The sequence below is a fragment of the Rattus rattus genome, chromosome 3 (genome assembly GCF_011064425.1).
Source record: "Rattus rattus isolate New Zealand chromosome 3, Rrattus_CSIRO_v1, whole genome shotgun sequence".
Lineage (NCBI taxonomy): Eukaryota > Metazoa > Chordata > Mammalia > Rodentia > Muridae > Rattus > Rattus rattus.
The window spans coordinates 152,421,007-152,437,830 of record NC_046156.1 but is presented as its reverse complement, the minus strand read 5'-3'; the positions used below and the strand labels follow the sequence as shown (position 1 = coordinate 152,437,830).

Below are 16,824 nucleotides of genomic sequence, written 5' to 3'. Positions count from 1 at the left end.
AGATGTTTTGTTTAAGAGTGGGAATATCCCAACCAGCCTCAGGGAACTGATGGAAAAGAGAGAGAATAGACGGATGGAGTCTCCAGGGTGCATTTAATGCAGTGCTAGAATTATTCTACTCTAAGCAATTAAAAGCCAGCCATTATGGTCAGGCACCTTGTCATGTGCCTCAGTGAGGTTGGCTGTCGTTTTCCTGGGGAGAATGGATCATCTTTCTTATTCAAAGATTCCACTATTAAGTTGTTGATACACTTGGACCAAATTATTACTGTGCTTGTGTTAAGCACATGCTGCATAAGAAAGCCTTCCAGGGAGACCAAATGTGGGTGTACGTTTAGGAAAATTAGGCAGAATCTGTGCATGAGTAAACTCATGTAGATCGATGTTTTGAGGACAAGTGGACTGTAACCAGGTAGGTGAAGAAGGGTAGTATGGTTTGGTCAGAAAGATGTATGTGTGAGAGCTCAGAGGTGTGTACAGTCCAGATTAGAACTGTCTGTGTGTGTGTGTGTGTGTGTGTGTGTGTGTGTGTGTGTGTGTACTAGTGTTTCCATGGCTTAGAACAAAAGCTGCAGGCTCTCTCTCAATTCTGGAGACTCAAGGGCAGGCATTAGATGGTGGCAGAGTTGATTGTCTATTAGGAGACTCTACAGGCTGGTTTTGTGTGTCAACTTGACACAGGCTGGAGTTATCACGGAGAAAGCGCCTCCCTTGAAATGTCTCCATGAGATCCATTTAGGGCTCTGGTCCCTGGTCCCCTTCGTGGAGATCTCTCACCTGGCTGGGTGCCTGAGTCCAGGAGAAAGAAAGAGAAGTCAGGCAGGCGTTGTTCCACCTCTGTTTCAGGCTGGACTGAGTCAGCAGGAGACTGACTAGCTGACGAGGGGTGTAGGGGAGCTTCTGGTAGTGAATTCGGGAGAGCAGATCTCTTCCCCGAGCAGTGGTGTTACAGCTCTTCTGACAGAAGCTCTCAGACGATGGAATAATTCCTGCACACCTTTAATTCTGAACATGGCACTTAAATACACTTTTTTGTATTTAAGACGGGTCAGTGTGTGACAGCAGGTACTTCCTACTGCTTTAACCTGAGAGTTTGAGAAGACTTCATCTACATATCTGGGGAGGTGATCCTGTTTCTACTGATCTGTTTTGAGCCTACCTGACCTGTGGTCACGTCTTGACCTGTGGAGAAGGGACTAGGGCACTGTCTTGAGCCTATGTAACCTGTGGTTATGTCCTCACTTGTGGAGAAGGGGTTTGGGGCGTTGTCCTCTGTGACTGGTCTGTCTTGGGCCTATGTAACCTATAGTCATGTCCTCACCTATGGAGGAGGGGCTTGAGGCATTGCCCTAAATGACCGATCTGTCTCAAACCTCTCTACAGGGGTCTTTTGGGAGGGCATGGCTACGTGAGGCCCTAATGTCCTGGGAGAATGGGAATGCACCTGCCGTCACTTTTAGGGATCTCTTTTAGGGTCTCCTGGGGATTCGACCTATCTTGACCAAGAATCAGGGTACCTTTCACTGTCTGCCACCCCACAATCCATCTGTAAGGCATTTTCTCCATTAGTGATCAAGGGTGGGAGGGCCCGTTGTGGGTGGTGCCATCCCTGGGCTGGTAGTCTTGGGTTCTATAAGAGAGCAAGCTGAGCAAGCCAGTAAGCAGCACCCCTCCATGGCCTCTGCATCAGCTCCTGCTTCCTTGAGTTCCAGTCCTGATTTCTTTGCTGATGAGCAGCAATGTGGAGGTGTAAGCTGAATAAATCCTTTCCTCCCCAACTTACTTCTTGGTCATGCTGTTAGAAACTCTAAGACAGATACCGAGAGTAAACTTTTTGGTTGCTTCTCCCATAATTTTTCACAGCTTTTAAAAGTCCTTGGTGCTTTGGCCAGCACATATCACTTTAATATCTGCCTTTTGTTTTATGGTAAAAAAGCCAACTATCATCAGGAACTGTAATCCATTGTAACCTCACTGTAACCTGGTGAGATATGCAAAGTTTCTGGTTTCTAATAATTTTAAACCCATAGGCATCTGTGTTTACAATTTTACGGTTCTTTTTTTGAGAATGTAATTAAAGTCACAAGAGGAAGTGATGAGAAAAGGAACAAAGAGTCATGGGTAAGGCCAGGTGAGGTGTGCCATGGACTCTCACTCCTTCCCGCATGTGTCAGGAAAACACAGAGGCTCCCAAGTTGGATACTCAGTTTCTGCTTAGGAGTTTGGTGCAGTTATAGGGTGGACTGGAAGCAAGCAAGGGGCAAGAAAGGCAGGCCTGGTGCAGTAGGCCTGGCCCGAGGGCACAGAAGCGAAGGCAGTGAATTGCAGTGCTCGGGGGCATTATTCTTGCTAACCTGTGGAGTATGTGGGCAAATGTTCTGTCTGATATGAAGGAACAGCTCCCAATGGAGTTGGCACTATGGTTTTTTTGCATGTATTTTTGCATTTTTCTCTTTTTTCTGGATATTTTATTTACATTTTAAATGTTATCCCCTTTCCCAGTTTCCCTTCCAGAAACCCCCTATCCCATCCTCCCTCCCCCTGACTCTGTGCTTACCCACCCACCCACTCCTGTCTCCCCACCATGGAATTTCCCTACACTGGGGCATCAAGCCTTCACAGGGCCAAGGGCCTCTCCTCCCATTGATGCCCAACAAGGCCATCCTCTGCTATATATGCATCTGGAGCCATGGGTTGCTCCGTGTGTACTCTTTGGTTGGTGGTTTAGTTCCTGGAAGCTCTAGGGGGTTTGATTGGTTGATATTGTTGTTCTTCCTATAGGGTTTCTCTAACTTCTCCATTGGGGACCCTATGCTCAGTCCAATGGTTGGCTGTAAGCTTCGGCCTCTGTCAGGCTCTGGTAGAGCCTCTCAGAAGACAGCTGTATCAACCTCCTGTCAAAAAGCACTTCTCGGCATCCACAATAGTGACTGGGTTTGGTGTCTGTATTTGGGATGGATCCCCAGGTAGGGCAGTCTCTGGATGGCATTTCATTTAGTTTCTGCTTCATACTTTGTCTCCATATCTCCTCCCTTGAGTATTTTGTTCCCCCTTCTAAGTAGGTCTGAAGAATCAACGCTTTGGTCTTCCTTCTTGAGCTTCATGTGGTCTGAGCATTGTATTTTGGGTTTTCAGAGATTTTGGGCTAATATCCACTTATCAGTGAGTGCATACTATGTGTGTTCTTTTGTGACTGAGTTACCTCACTCAGGGTGATATTTTCTAGTTCCATCCATTTGCCTAAGAATTTCATGAAGTCATTGTTTTTAATAGCTGAGTAGTTCTCATTGTGTAAATTTTCTGTATCCATTACTTTGTTGAAGGACATCTGGGTTTTTTCAGTTTCTGGCTAGTATAAGTGAGGCTGCTATGAACATAGTAGAGCATGTGTCCTTGCTATATGTTGGAGCATCTTTTGGGTATCTGCCCAGGAATGGTATAGTTGGATCCTTATATTCCTCTGTCCAATTTTCTGAGGAACCGCCAGACTGATTTCCAGAGTGGTTGTACCAGTTTGCAATCCCACCAACAATGGGGGAATGTTCTTCTTTCTCCACATCCTCACCAGCATCTGTTGTCACTTGTTTTTGATCTTAGCCATTCTGACTGGTGTGAAGTGGAATTTCAGGGTTGTTTTGATTTGCATTTCCCTGATGACTAAGGATGTTGAACATTTCTTTAGGTGCTTTTTGGCCATTCGATACTCCTCAGCTGAGAATGTTTTGTTTAGCTCTGTACCCCATTTTTTAATAGGGTTATTTGCCTCTCTGGAGTCTAACTTCTTGAGTTCTTTGTATATTTTGGATATTAGCCCTCTATCAGATGTAGGATTGGTAAAGATCTTTTCCCAATCTGTTGGTTGCCGTTTTGTCCTATTCATAGTGTCCTTTGCCTTATAGAAGCTTTGCAATTTTATAAGGTCCCATTTGTCAATTCTTGATCTTAGATTATAAACCATTGGTGTTCTGTTTAGAAAAATTTTCCCTGTGTCCATATGTTCGAAGCTCTTCCCCAATTTCTTTTCTATTGGTTTGAGTGTATCTGATGGTTTTATGTGGAGGTCCTTGCTCTACTTGGACTTGAGCTTTGTACAGGGTGATAAGAATGGATCAATTTGCATTCTTTTACATGCTGACCACTAGTTGAACCAGCTCCATTTGTTGAAAATACTGTCTTTTTTTTCCATGGGAAGGTTTTAGCTCCTTTGTCAAACATCAAGTGACCATAGGTGTATGGGTTCATTTCTGGGTCTTCAGTTCTATTCCATTGAACTGCCTGTCTGTATCAATACCATGCAGTTTTATCAAGATTGCTCTGTAATACAGCTTGAAGTCAGGGATGGAATTCTGGGTCCTGTTTAAGTATCCAGTTTGTTAGTCTATGTCTTTTTATTGGAGAATTGAGTCCATTGATGTTAAGAGATATTAAGGGATAGTAATTTTTTTGCTTCCTGTTATTTTTGTTGTTGGTGGTGGAACTTTGTTTGTGTGGGTATCTTCTTTTGGGTTTGTTGAAAGTTTTCTTTCTTTTTTTTAGGGTGTAGTTTCCCTCCTTGTGTTGGAGTTTTCCATCTATTATCCTTTGGAGTGCTGGATTTGTAGAACGATATTGTGTAAATTTGGTTTTGTCATGGAATACCTTGGTTTCTCCATCTATGTTAATTGAGAGTTTTGCTGGATATAGTAGCCTGGGTTGGCATTTGTGATCTCTTAGAGTCTGTATGACATCTGCCCAGGATCTTCTGGCTTTCACAGTCTCTGTTGAGAAGTCTGGTGTGATTCTGATAGGTCTGCCTTTATATGTTACTTGACTTTTTTCCCTTACTGCTTTTAATATTCTTTCTTTGTTTAGTGCATTTTGTGTTTTTGACTATTATGTGTCAGGAGGAATTTCTTTTCTGGTCCAATCTATTTGGAGTTCTGTAGACTTCTTGTATGTTCATGGGCATGTCTTTCTTTAGGTTAGGGAAGTTTTCTTCTATAATTTTGTTGAAGATATTTACTGTCTCTTTAAGTTGGGAATATTTGCTCTCTTCTATACATATTATCCTTAGGTTTGGTCTTCTCATTGTGTCCTAGATTTCCTGCATGTTTTGGGCTAGGAGCTTTTTGGCATTTTGCATTTTCTTTGACTATTGTGTCAATGTTTTCTATGGTATCTTCTGAACCTGAGATTCTCTCTTTTATATTCTGTTGGTGATGCTCGAATCTATGACTCCTGATCCCTTTCTTAGGTTTTTCTATCTCCAGGGTTGTCTCCCTTTGTGATTCTTTATTGTTTCTATTTCCATTTTTAGATACTGGATGGTTTTGTTCAATTCCTTCACCTGCTTGGTTGTGTTTTCCTGTAATTTTTTAAGGGATTTTTTGAGTTTCCTCTTTTAAGGACTTCTACTTGTTTACCTGTGTTGTCTTTTATTTCTTTAAGGGAGTTATTTGTGTCCTTCTTAAAGTCCTCTAATATCATCACCCTGAGATGTGATTTTTAAATCAGAATCTCTCTTTTCCAGGTTGTTGGGTATCCAGGCTTTGCTGTGGTAGGTGAACTGGGTTTTGCTGATGCCAAGTAGCTTTGATTTCTGTTGCCTAGGTTTTTGCACTTGCCTCTCGCCATCTGGTTATCTCTTGTGTTAGCTGGTCTTGCTGTCTCTCACTGGAGCCTGTCCTGCCTGTGAGCCCGTGATCCTAGTTGTGTTAACACTCCTGGGAGACCAGTTCTCTCTGGGTGGGATTTGGATGTAACCCTGTGTCACAGGGTTAGCTCTGAGGCACTGATGGAAACCTGAAGGATCCTGTCCCTGGGTGCTCCATGGTTCCCGTGACCTGTGGTCTCCTGGCAGATCCCTCTTTGGCCAGTTATTGAAGAAAAAGTGTTGGTCTCACCTGTGAACTTAGGAGTGACAGCACTCCTCAGAGACCAACTCTCTCCAGGAGGGATTTAGGTACAGAGACCTGTGCTACAGGGTTAACTCCGGGGTGCAGATGGAGACTAGAAGCCTCTTTCTTTTTTTATACATTTTACTTTCACTCTACTCTGCTGGCTTTGTTGTTGTTGCTATTTGCTTGAGATATGGACTTGCTATGTAAAAAAGGCTAGTCCAGAACTCATTCTGCATCACAGGCTCGTTTCAAGACTGTAATTTTCCTACTGTATCCCTCCAAGTGCTGGGATTACAGACATTTGCAATTATAGCTGGTATGTCTAACAGTTTTATTAAGGCTGACACTGAAGACAGTCTAAAGCATTGTTTCTTTTCTGGCAGTAGTTCGTCTTTGTGTTTATATTTACCAACAGGTCATCTTTAAATAAAAAAGAATATATATCAGGAAGGAAGTCCTTCAGTCATTTAAGGAAATATTTCTGCTGTAGTACTGGGATTTTTGTCTTCAACAGAAGATCTTTTCACAGTCTCAGGTTGAGGAGCAAAGGTTGTTTGTCTCCTGGTTTGTAGGCTAAATGCCTACTTATCTTTAGCCTCTGCGTGACAGTCACTTCTGCAGATAATGCTTCCTTTGCCTGTTTGTTTGTTTCCATCACAAAGTTGGTAGGTACAGCCAGAAAATGTACAAAATCAGGTCTAAATTTTATAAAATTATAAATACCAAACGTGAGAGAAGAGACTGACGCTTAAGAGGCACTGGCCTCTCAGTGAATTGAGTCAGTATATAACTAAGGAGGCCTTAAGAATGGTGTTTTTGCTGGTTTACTTTTTAAAACCAAAGACCATTGTCTTGATGCCATTTTGCTTGTCACATACATGGGTAGAGATGCGGAATGGGTGCCTTCCTTTAATGACTGATACATACAAGGAATTTGATCTTAGTTCTGTCTTCCATAAAGCGTTCCATCAGGATCTAGGTCTTGAACTGTAGACAGCATGCTCTTCTCATGGCACAGCATTGCCCAGAGACTGAAGGGAAATGAACAGAATAGGGGTTGGATTTGATCAGAAGACACAGGAGTCTCTTCTCCTGGAGAGATCACTGCCCTTGGCACAGAATCGGAATTACTTTGCCATGGCTTTGTTCTCATCATCATATTGATCAGGCCGTTCCTAATTCCAACCCAATAATCATGTGGTATGGATTTACAGCCTCTTTGCAAACTCCATGTTGCTTGAGGATTTTAGATATTTTTCTCTTCCATCAGGATATTTGTATGAAGTATTCCCTTTAGAAATAAGTTCAGCCTTTTAGAGTTTGGATGAGTTGGAATTGATTGAGGTTCCAGCTATAGATTTTAAAGTTAGCTTTTGGCTGTTGCTTTGAAAAGGCTTTATGTCCTGTTTTGCCCTCTGTTTTATGATTTGTGTCTTAACTTGTAATGGGAAGGGTAACATCGGCAAAGGGCACAGAGGAGAGGTATTTCTTCTTTTTATATGAACATTGCTATCTTTTTCATCTTCTAACATAGATCTATGATCGGATTCTGTCAATTTCCTCTCGGGAGGGCGAGACGATTGAATTGGACAAGCCCGTGATGGCAGAGGGCAATGTGGAGGTCTGGCTTAATTCTCTGCTGGAGGAATCTCAGTCCTCATTACATCTTGTGATTCGCCAGGCAGCTGCAAATATTCAAGAATCTGGTTTCCACTTGATTGAATTTCTTTCTTCCTTCCCTGCTCAGGTCAGTAGATTCAAATTGGAAAGTATTATTTTTTTGATAAAACAGTCATTTTAAATCTTAGATATTGCCTATTTCGGCCTCATAAATGGAGCATTTTTAGTCTGACCAAATATTAAGATTTTCATAATGACTTACCAAATATGAATAAGCTTAAAGATTTCATATTACCCAATAGTCTCCTCTCCTGGAGAGGTCATTGGCCTTGGCACAGAATCGGAATTACTTTGTCATGGCTTCGTTGGTCATATATAATTGTATACTTAAATATGGCTTGGGGTGATAGATACCTAACATATTTTTTAACTTAAAACAGTTTTTCTCTTATGAAGTCTTCTTATGTAGTAATGACATAGATCATAAATATGTACTCAGAGTACACTTTACTAGAAAAATATTCTTTAGTATTAAAATACAGGAAACAAGTTCTTCTAGTCCTTGTGATCAGTAAAGATTTTTATGAGTGTCTACTATATACAAATACTACCCCCATTTGAGTAAAACCAACTTAATTCCTTTATATACAAATACTACCCCCATTTGAATAAAGCCAACTTAATTCTTTACCTGAAAATGACTTTAAAATCTATTTGGAAAGAAGTATGAACTAAACATGTGTAACCTAAGATCCCAGGAGAGACACAGACTCCTTACAGTGCTTTCTGCATTAACCCACTAAATAAACAACATGAATTGTGCCAGTGGACTTTGAAACAAATCAAAGAAGTTGATATCATCAAGGCCATCCATTCATGTATTAACTATGGTGATGATTATGCTGTGATTTCTTTATAAATTTTGATTTCCATACAAGTTGTAACTATACTATATACATTCTCTCTGTCTGTCTGTCTGTCTCTGTCTGTCTGTCTCTCTCGCTCACTGTTATTGTTGTTATTGTTGTTTAAAACTTCTACAAGGTTGGATTATTAGGAATTCAAATGCTATGGACCCGAGACTCAGAAGAAGCCCTTCAAAATGCCAAGTTTGATAAGAAAATCATGCAGAAGACCAACCAGTCCTTCCTAGAGTTACTGAACATGCTGATTGAGATGACCACAAAGGACCTGAGTTCCATGGAGCGGGTTAAATATGAAACTCTGATTACTATTCATGTGCACCAAAGGGACATCTTTGATGACCTGGTAAATGCTTTATAAATGTTGTTTCATATACAGAAAAGCAAACTCTAGACGCCATCTGTGTTCACCCACCGGATTGATTAGATTGAATTCGTGAAAAGGTCAGATTCCTGCAGAGGCTTACTGATATCAGACTGCACATGTCAGACTGTCTTTTCGGCCTTAAGCTGGAAATTTTAGTCATATTCCAATAATCTATACTACATCACTGGGGGAATGAGATATTACTTTAAAATTCTTGGTTGTTATTTTAGAAGCTAAAATGTCATGCAGCATCCCCCAAAAGCTTTTCTCTGTCTTGTTTCCTTTGTACTCATTGGTCAAACATCACTGCTTTCTTGGGGGCAGATATAATAAACACATGGGTGGTAGAGCCGTTTAGTGTTTCTTTGGGGGATTTGACAAATCCCATCCCTCACACGTTGTTTGCAAACACAAGTTACTTATGTTGTTGATTGCAGAGTGGCCCTTCACACCACAGCCGATGTAACGAGGAGCGAATGGAAAGGCAGATGCTTAGCTACTGTTACTCAGCTGTGGAAGGAATTTAGGGTTGTCCACTTCTATAGAATGTACTATCAGGGGAAAGGCAAGAAGTGCTTAGGTGCATGGTTTTCTGGATTGGATCTCCGCCCTGTTATGTTAGAGACGATTATGAAAGATTGGCCTTGATGTGGTGGAACCAAGACTGCATTTTCAAATGGCTTTGTGCTAATCTTCTAAGCAGTGTTTGGCTCTTAGAGAAATAAGGAATGGGCACAGGGCAATTTTAGACTTTTTATTTGCCAAAAAGAAATAAGTAAAGTGTCTTAAAAGTTTAGTAAAAATTTTTGACAAAACATCACCATTGAAATGTTAGGATGTTTGGACCATTGAGAATTTCATAGAAAAAAAAAAAAAGAAAAGAAAAAAACATACGCAAAAAGATTTGATCTTATTAAGAGCTTACTTTTTTTTTTGTAACGGGATTACTGTATCTCACAGATTGAATCTCATGTTTCAGATAATTTGGAACTATGCAGGAAGGGCTAACAGTTATAGAAGCGACTCCTACAATTGAACTGTAACACCATTTCATGTTGAGGAGGGTAGCTGGAGTGGCCTTGACTCCTCCCACTCTCCTAGCACCACAAGTTACTTTTTTTACTTTTTGGTTGATCAGCAACTGACTGAGTCCTGTGATAGAGTTTACCCCCTATCCACTTTGTGATCTGTGCAAATGCTAATGTGTCTACTTAGCAAGAGACTCCTCTCAGGTCTAACGCACAGCATCTTTTGAATTTCAGTGTCACATGCACGTCAAGAGCCCTACGGACTTTGAGTGGCTGAAACAGTGCAGGTTTTATTTTAAGGAGGATTCTGACAAGACGATGATCCACATCACAGACGTGGCTTTCACATACCAGAATGAGTTTTTAGGCTGCACTGACAGACTTGTCATAACTCCGCTCACAGACAGGTGATGGGGGGATTTTGCGTTTCCATAGCCATTCTATCTCTTGGGTGGCTCAGGGGGCTTTTTTTGCCAACAGCTCTTTTATCGAAAGGCCTTTCAAAGTTAGTATTTCTGACTTTGCACCTGTGTCTTCACATGGGAGTCAGGTTGGTGGCCAAAACAAACCCGGTTTCTCTTGCCTTCAGTCTTACAAAGGCAAAGTGGAAATGCCCCAGGGAACATCGAGTGGACGAGGAAGGAATTAATTACTGTGTGCTGCTAGGTGTGAATCACAGTGGGCATCAAAGGTGACTTTATTAACTTCAGCACCTCTTGTTCTTCCCAGGAACAATTAAGGTGTTTATTTTATTTTATTTTATTTTTGTTTTTGTTTTTTGTTTTTTTTTAAGGCAGAAGAAAGTTGAAGGAAGCACAATTGAAACCCAGCTGAGGACTGGTGTGGGTGTGCGGGAGGATGTGGGCTTTGTCATTTCTCTTCCCTTTGCCTGTCACTTGCCATTTATGCTGGTTAATTACAATTGTCAGCTTGAGTGGAGTAAGAGACACCCAGACCGTCCATCATCAATACCTCCAGTTGTCTTTAGGGCTTTTTCCACAGAGAGCTAGCTGAGAATGGACTACGGCCTCAGAATGAAAAAGAGAAAGCCGGCTGAGTACCAGCGCCCACCTCTCTGTTTCCTGACACAGTGAGATTCAGGATTTCCTCTCTGAGGACACCGCCAGTGTCCACTCTCTGTGAGGTCGTAGGAAGTATTATGTAATGCTGTCGCTTCGGTCTCGAAAAGCCTCCGGTCTCCCTTTATTTTCCGTCCCGTTTCTGTGTTCTCCGTGAGACACTAAACCGCACGCCCCCCGCCCCCCATACAGTTTCTTTCTACCTTGCTTGTCTCGAAAGTATTATGTCCAGAATTCTGTTAAATTCATACTGTTATCATAACAGATCACTACAAGTTCAGATGCTTAAACCACACAAATGAACCCTTCGGTAAATCTTAAGGGCTGCATTCCTCCGTGGAGACACAAGGGGGCACCCTTTCCCACCTTTGAGCAGAAGTCATTCCAGCTCCGGGAAGCTGCTTTGTCGCTTGCTGGTGGATCCTTCCTTCACACAGAGAAGCACAAGCAGTGGGGTGAATTCATGCCCTGTTGTCCAGCACCCCATCTTCACCCTTGTGCCTTTGAGATACTTTTTCTGTCTCCTGCTTCCCCAGAACAGATTGAATCCAGGCAACCCAGGATAATCTGTCCAACCCAAGGTCCTCACACTGATACCAATACTTCTTCATGTGCATCCTCTTGGTGCTTTCTGCTCCGTCACACATTGGGGTTCTTGTCTCCAGCTGCACTGTACAGATCTTGCATGGTTTTGAAGAGCATGTAAATGCTGACCCCAGACCACACACGGCCACAGCGCCTTCCCTGAGCTCCCGGCAGGTGTATCTATCTACTGGCTGACATGCCATGCCGTCTGGATGCTTATAGACTATTTACCTACAGAATGTTTCAGTAGCTCTCATCCTTTTCATTCTAGTCATTGGCTATTCTATTTTAACCCTGTGGTAGTGTCCACATCCTAACTCTGGAATCTTCTACCCTGACTTCACCAAGGTAGAAATCTTTGGTGTACCCTTGATGTCTGTCCTCCTCTGCTCTCTGTTACTCAGTCCATGATCAGCATGTGGAGGTGACAGTGTTTTTTAACCCTTTTTTTGGTAAAACTTTTGTGATCCACCACAATCCCTGATCTAGACTATTGGCGTAGTCTCTTAGCTGTTTTCCCTCCATTGTGCCCTGTTTTCTGTTCCCAGTATGGACAGAAATGTAAGAAAGATTGTGTCACTGCTTTACCTCCAACCTTCTACTTTGGCTCCATCTCAGCGAGTCTAGGCTATGGTCACATCAGCTTAGGAAGCCTGGCACAGGTCACCCTGGCCACATCTGTCTTTCCTTCCTTAGTCACTTTCATCTACATACTCTTTTTTTGGGGGGGGGGCTTTCCTTTCCTTTTTCCCTTACCCTTTCCTTTCTCCTTTCTTTTCTTTTCCTTTCCTTTCCTTTTTGCTTTTCCCTTTCCTTTCCTTTTTCCCATTCCTCCTTTCTTTCCTTTCCTTTCCTTTCCTTTCCTTTCTTTTCCTTTCCTTTCCTTTCCCTTCCCTTCCCTTCCCTTCTCTTCCTTTCCCTTCCCTTCCCTTCCCTTCTCTTCCTTTCCCTTCCCTTCCCTTCCCTTCCCTTCCCATAGTGATCACAGCTTCCAAGTCCCCTTCTCTCCTCCCAGTTCCACCTTGAAAACATTCTTTAGAGAAACAGAAGCTTCCTCCCCCCCTCCCCATGGGTACCAACCCACCCTGACACATCAAGTTGAAGCAGAACTAAGCACATTCTCTCCCACTGAGGTTGGACAAGACAGTCTACCTAGGGGAAGGGGGATTCTACAGACAACTATTTAGAGACAGCCCCTGCTTCAATTGCTAGGGGTCCACATGAAGACCAAGCTGCACATCTGCTACAAATGTGCAGGGGCCTAGGTCCAGCCCATGTATGTACAAGGTTGGTGGTTCAGTCTCTGTGAGCCCACCTAGACCCAGGTTAGTTGACTCTGTAGGTGTTTGTGTATTGTTCTTGACCCATCCGGCCAACTCGGTTCTGTGCTCCCCTCTTCCATAGGACTTCTATGGGGTTTTCCTCAAACAGACTGAGCACAGTTTCTGCTCTGACTGGTAGAGAATGGTGTGACTTCTTTACTGCCTTCCTTTCTCTGCTCAGATGTCACCTCAGGGCTATCTTGTGACTCACATTAGACAGGTGAAGTGAGTCTTAGTCTCCACGACATGCGTCCCCGGGTTATCATTAACCTGTTTTCTTCCTTGAAACTGCAAGTCCCATGCGTTAGGCTTGCAAGATGTACTCATTGAAGTAACCTGTCTCATAATAGTTGCTAAATAAATAATTCCTGGAAGAACAGAAGTAGTTAGCTTTTTCACAATGAAGTTAAACAGATGAAGAGAAAGTAGAAAGTTGGGAGGGGGAAGCTCTTCTGGTTTTAAAAATTATTAGTTCATTTTATATTCTTATGCACACATTGGATATCTAATTGTCAAAATCTGAATTTTCATATACATGTGTGAGGTTCAATCTTCTTTGTTTCTTGATTGTTTCACCATTAAAAACCCGAAAGGCTTGACAGCAAAGCGAATATTTGCAACCTTAAGCGTGGACAGTGGTAAAATTCGTTTTAGATTTCCTCCCCAGTGCTCACGTCCTGCGTCTCTTCAGCTTGAATGTGTGAGAGAAGTGAGGCGTCATTTGTGGCTGGTGGTTCAGAGTATGAGGCTTTCTGCCCTTTTACAGGGAGAAAGCGCCTCACTGAAACAAACACTCTATAGGGTGTGATTTTGGAGGCCTTGGCATGTACTGTCAGCCGGTGCTGACTGACCTGTGAAATCCGACAGCCATGACGGCTCTCTCAGCTGCAGAGCTTCCCATCACATGCATACATTTCAGACATTTCAGATGGTCAAATGGCCATCACAACACGATAAAAATATACATGGCCTTCCTGTGAAACTCATGGTGATGGTAAGGACCACGCTCCTTCCACTTCTGAGCACACAGAGGCCAGATTGACTTCACTACTGCTGCTATGCAGGCAGAGACCAGACGAAACCAAGGGCATGTGTAGCATCCTTGCTGACAGAGGTACTGAAAAGCACAATGCGTTTTCTCCCAATACAGTGAAATAGTTTCTGTGACTACTTGACTCTGCCCTTAATCCCTGTGGGGTCTTGGGCGGGACCTCTGACCCCTCTCACTTATTTTTCGGAATACTTGTATGGACTGTATAGACCATGCATGAAAATCTTTCTGCCTTAGCTGCTTTGCAGTAGAAGTGACATAAACCCGATAGAAGAATTCAGATAATTTATTTTGACTCATGAACTAAAGTCAGCTTGGGCTGACTATTTCTAGGTTCACCTGAACTACATAGTGGGATTCGACAGAGAGACAGACACACAGACACAGACAGACAGACACACACAGACACACACACACACACAGAGACAGAGAGACAGAGAGATAGAGAGAGAGACAGAAAGAGACAGAGGTAGGGAAACACAGAAACAGAGACAGACATAGAAGACATAGACAGACAGAAACACAGAGACAGAGTAGAAGACAGAGCCAGAGAGAGAAAAGGCAGGGGCAGAGAGACAGGGCGTCTGTCCATAATTCCCTTCCTCTAGGCACTTGAGTACAACATAATGATTATGAGACTATGGTGAGCTTATTCACCTCATGACAGACAGGAGGCCTGCAGAGGGAGGAATGTAGGTGGAAGAAGGCAAGATACATCCTTAAGAACACTGGCAGTCACCTGATTCCTCCATTAGGCTTCCCTTGCTACCTTTTACCACCCCCAATGATTCCAGCATACTCTGAGTCCACCAGGAAATTAATGCATGGGTTAGGACAGAGGCCCGAAGAGTCTATCACTGCTCCCCAGATAGTTACCTAACAGCTGGATTACCAATTATATGAATTTTGGTGGGGAACATTTCATACTAAAATCATGATATCTCCCTTCTCTGTGGGGAGTATGTTCCAGGATCCTCAGCAGATGCCTGAACCATGAACAGTATTCAACACTATGGATATTATTTTTCTCTTATACGTACAAATTCATGTTGAGATGTGATTTATAAATTATGCATAGCAGGAGACCATCAGTAACTAATGATAAAATGAATTGTAGTAAAAGTTCTACACATATGTCTTTGTCTCTCTTAAAACACTCATTCTACAGATAATCTTTATCTTTAGATAATGGCAATAATAATCATTATCTTTAGATAATGGCAACTTCAGGAGATGAATGCACGGAGGAGGAGGAATTGTATGTACCCAGAAAAGTATGTGGATGATGCTCTCTCCCTACCCTTCCTTTTGTCTTTCTCTGTCTCTCTCTGTATCCATCTCTCTCTCCCCATTCTGATGCCTCTCTCTGCGTCTTTCTCTTTGTCTCTCACTATTTATCTTTGTTTCTCTGCCTCTGTTTGTCTCCATCTCTCTCTCTCCACCTTCTGCTTCTCTGTGTGTCTGTCTTTCTCTGTCATTGTCTCTTTCTCTGTGTCTCTGTCTATGTCTCTGTGTCTTTGTGTCTCTGTCTCTCTCTCTCTGTGTATGTATGTGTCTGTCTGTCTGTCTGTCTGTCTGGAATCCTACTATAAAGTTCAGGTGGACCTGGAAATATGAAGCTAATCATTGTTCATTTGCCTTAGCCTACTGCATTATTTGTTCTGCGTTGGCCTACTGAATGCTGCATTACAGGAGTGTACCACTACGAGGGCTCATTGCTTTTCTTAAACCATGGAATATACATTGTTTAGCGACCTTTTCTATCGGCTCCCCTAAAGCACTTAAGTGTGTCCTAGTTCAAAGTCTGTAACTAACTCCCTTTCTCAACAAAGGGAAATCCTTGCTGGTACACAGGCCCTGTTGCTTTCCTTTAGAAACTCTTGAGCATTTTAGAAATGTGTGGAAAGCACTTCTCTTTTATGCGATAAGAAGCCTGTGAAATGTTATGGATACTCAATTGCAATGATAGCAACAAAGTTGCCTGACCATAGGTTTGAAGAGCTCTGCAGGACAGCAATGAGTAGCTGGAGTTGGTTCCTCCTCTCTAGAGGCTGGATGTGCCCTGAGTCTAACAGAAAGGACTTGGCTAGCAGCGATGGGCTAGACTAAGCGTCAGCTCTTCTCTTGAGACCCAAAGCAGTTATTCTACTGAGGGAGCATCTTTCCTCATTTGTGAGATGGGACCAGGGACTTCCATTCTTGCAGGTTTCTCTGGGGTTTTAACATGGAGAGCATCAGATAGGCGGTGGTTGTTCAAGATTGCTTTGAAAGAATAGTGGCACTCAAAGAGGGAATTAAGTCTTTGGCTAGAAGGAAAACTTGATGGGAGGGCAAGTGTCCATCTGGTTTCTCACCAGGCTTTTTCCTCCTTGGCCGGGCTGGTTGCTCACTTGGTTTTCAGGAACTTTTTTCTAGTGGAGAGCCTGGCAGGCTCCAGTCTGCATACTTGATGTTCACTTCACTGGGTGTCTTTCTTTCTGAGTTCTCTCTCAGGTTCATATGAACACTTTTATATTCAGCCATAGGAAACAAAACTGGGCCAGCTTACAAATTATTTTCTTTGGCAACACCAGATGGTGCTGGGAATCAAGTAATCTACCATCAGATTTCCAGGGTAAAATTTTTCCTTTACAAGATTTCTTATATTTGCTCACCAAGCCTTTCACGTGTTATCCTCGTATGAGATGTGGAAGGAATTCTAGGTGCTCGCAGGCTGACTCGCCGTGTTATTATCCAGCAATGTGTTGTTTAAAACTGAGGTTTTGCGGGGCTGAGGTGACTCAGGGCTTGAGGGCGCTTGTTGCTCTTGCAGAGGATCTGACTTCCCTTCCTAGTTAGCTGCATCACAACGCATGGCTCTCTGTAGGCCCAGTGCCTTCCTTCCTGTGATCTCTGTAGGCTCCTGCTCACACATGGTGCACATAATCTTACACGCACTACATTCACACTCGAAAAACTTTAAACTACATC

At 42.7% G+C, this 16,824-nt stretch overlaps 1 protein-coding gene across 1 annotated transcript in view; it reads left to right on the top strand.

The window, feature by feature from the left end:
• The window catches only part of Dnah5 (dynein axonemal heavy chain 5), a 301,350-nt gene that overhangs the window by 153,177 nt on the left and 131,349 nt on the right, over positions 1 to 16,824 (top strand). The window contains exons 33-35 of the mRNA XM_032898676.1: positions 7,414 to 7,626; positions 8,544 to 8,768; positions 10,052 to 10,224. Of these exons, the coding sequence (XP_032754567.1) occupies positions 7,414 to 7,626; positions 8,544 to 8,768; positions 10,052 to 10,224 (611 nt within the window). The remainder of the gene's footprint in view (positions 1 to 7,413; positions 7,627 to 8,543; positions 8,769 to 10,051; positions 10,225 to 16,824) is intronic.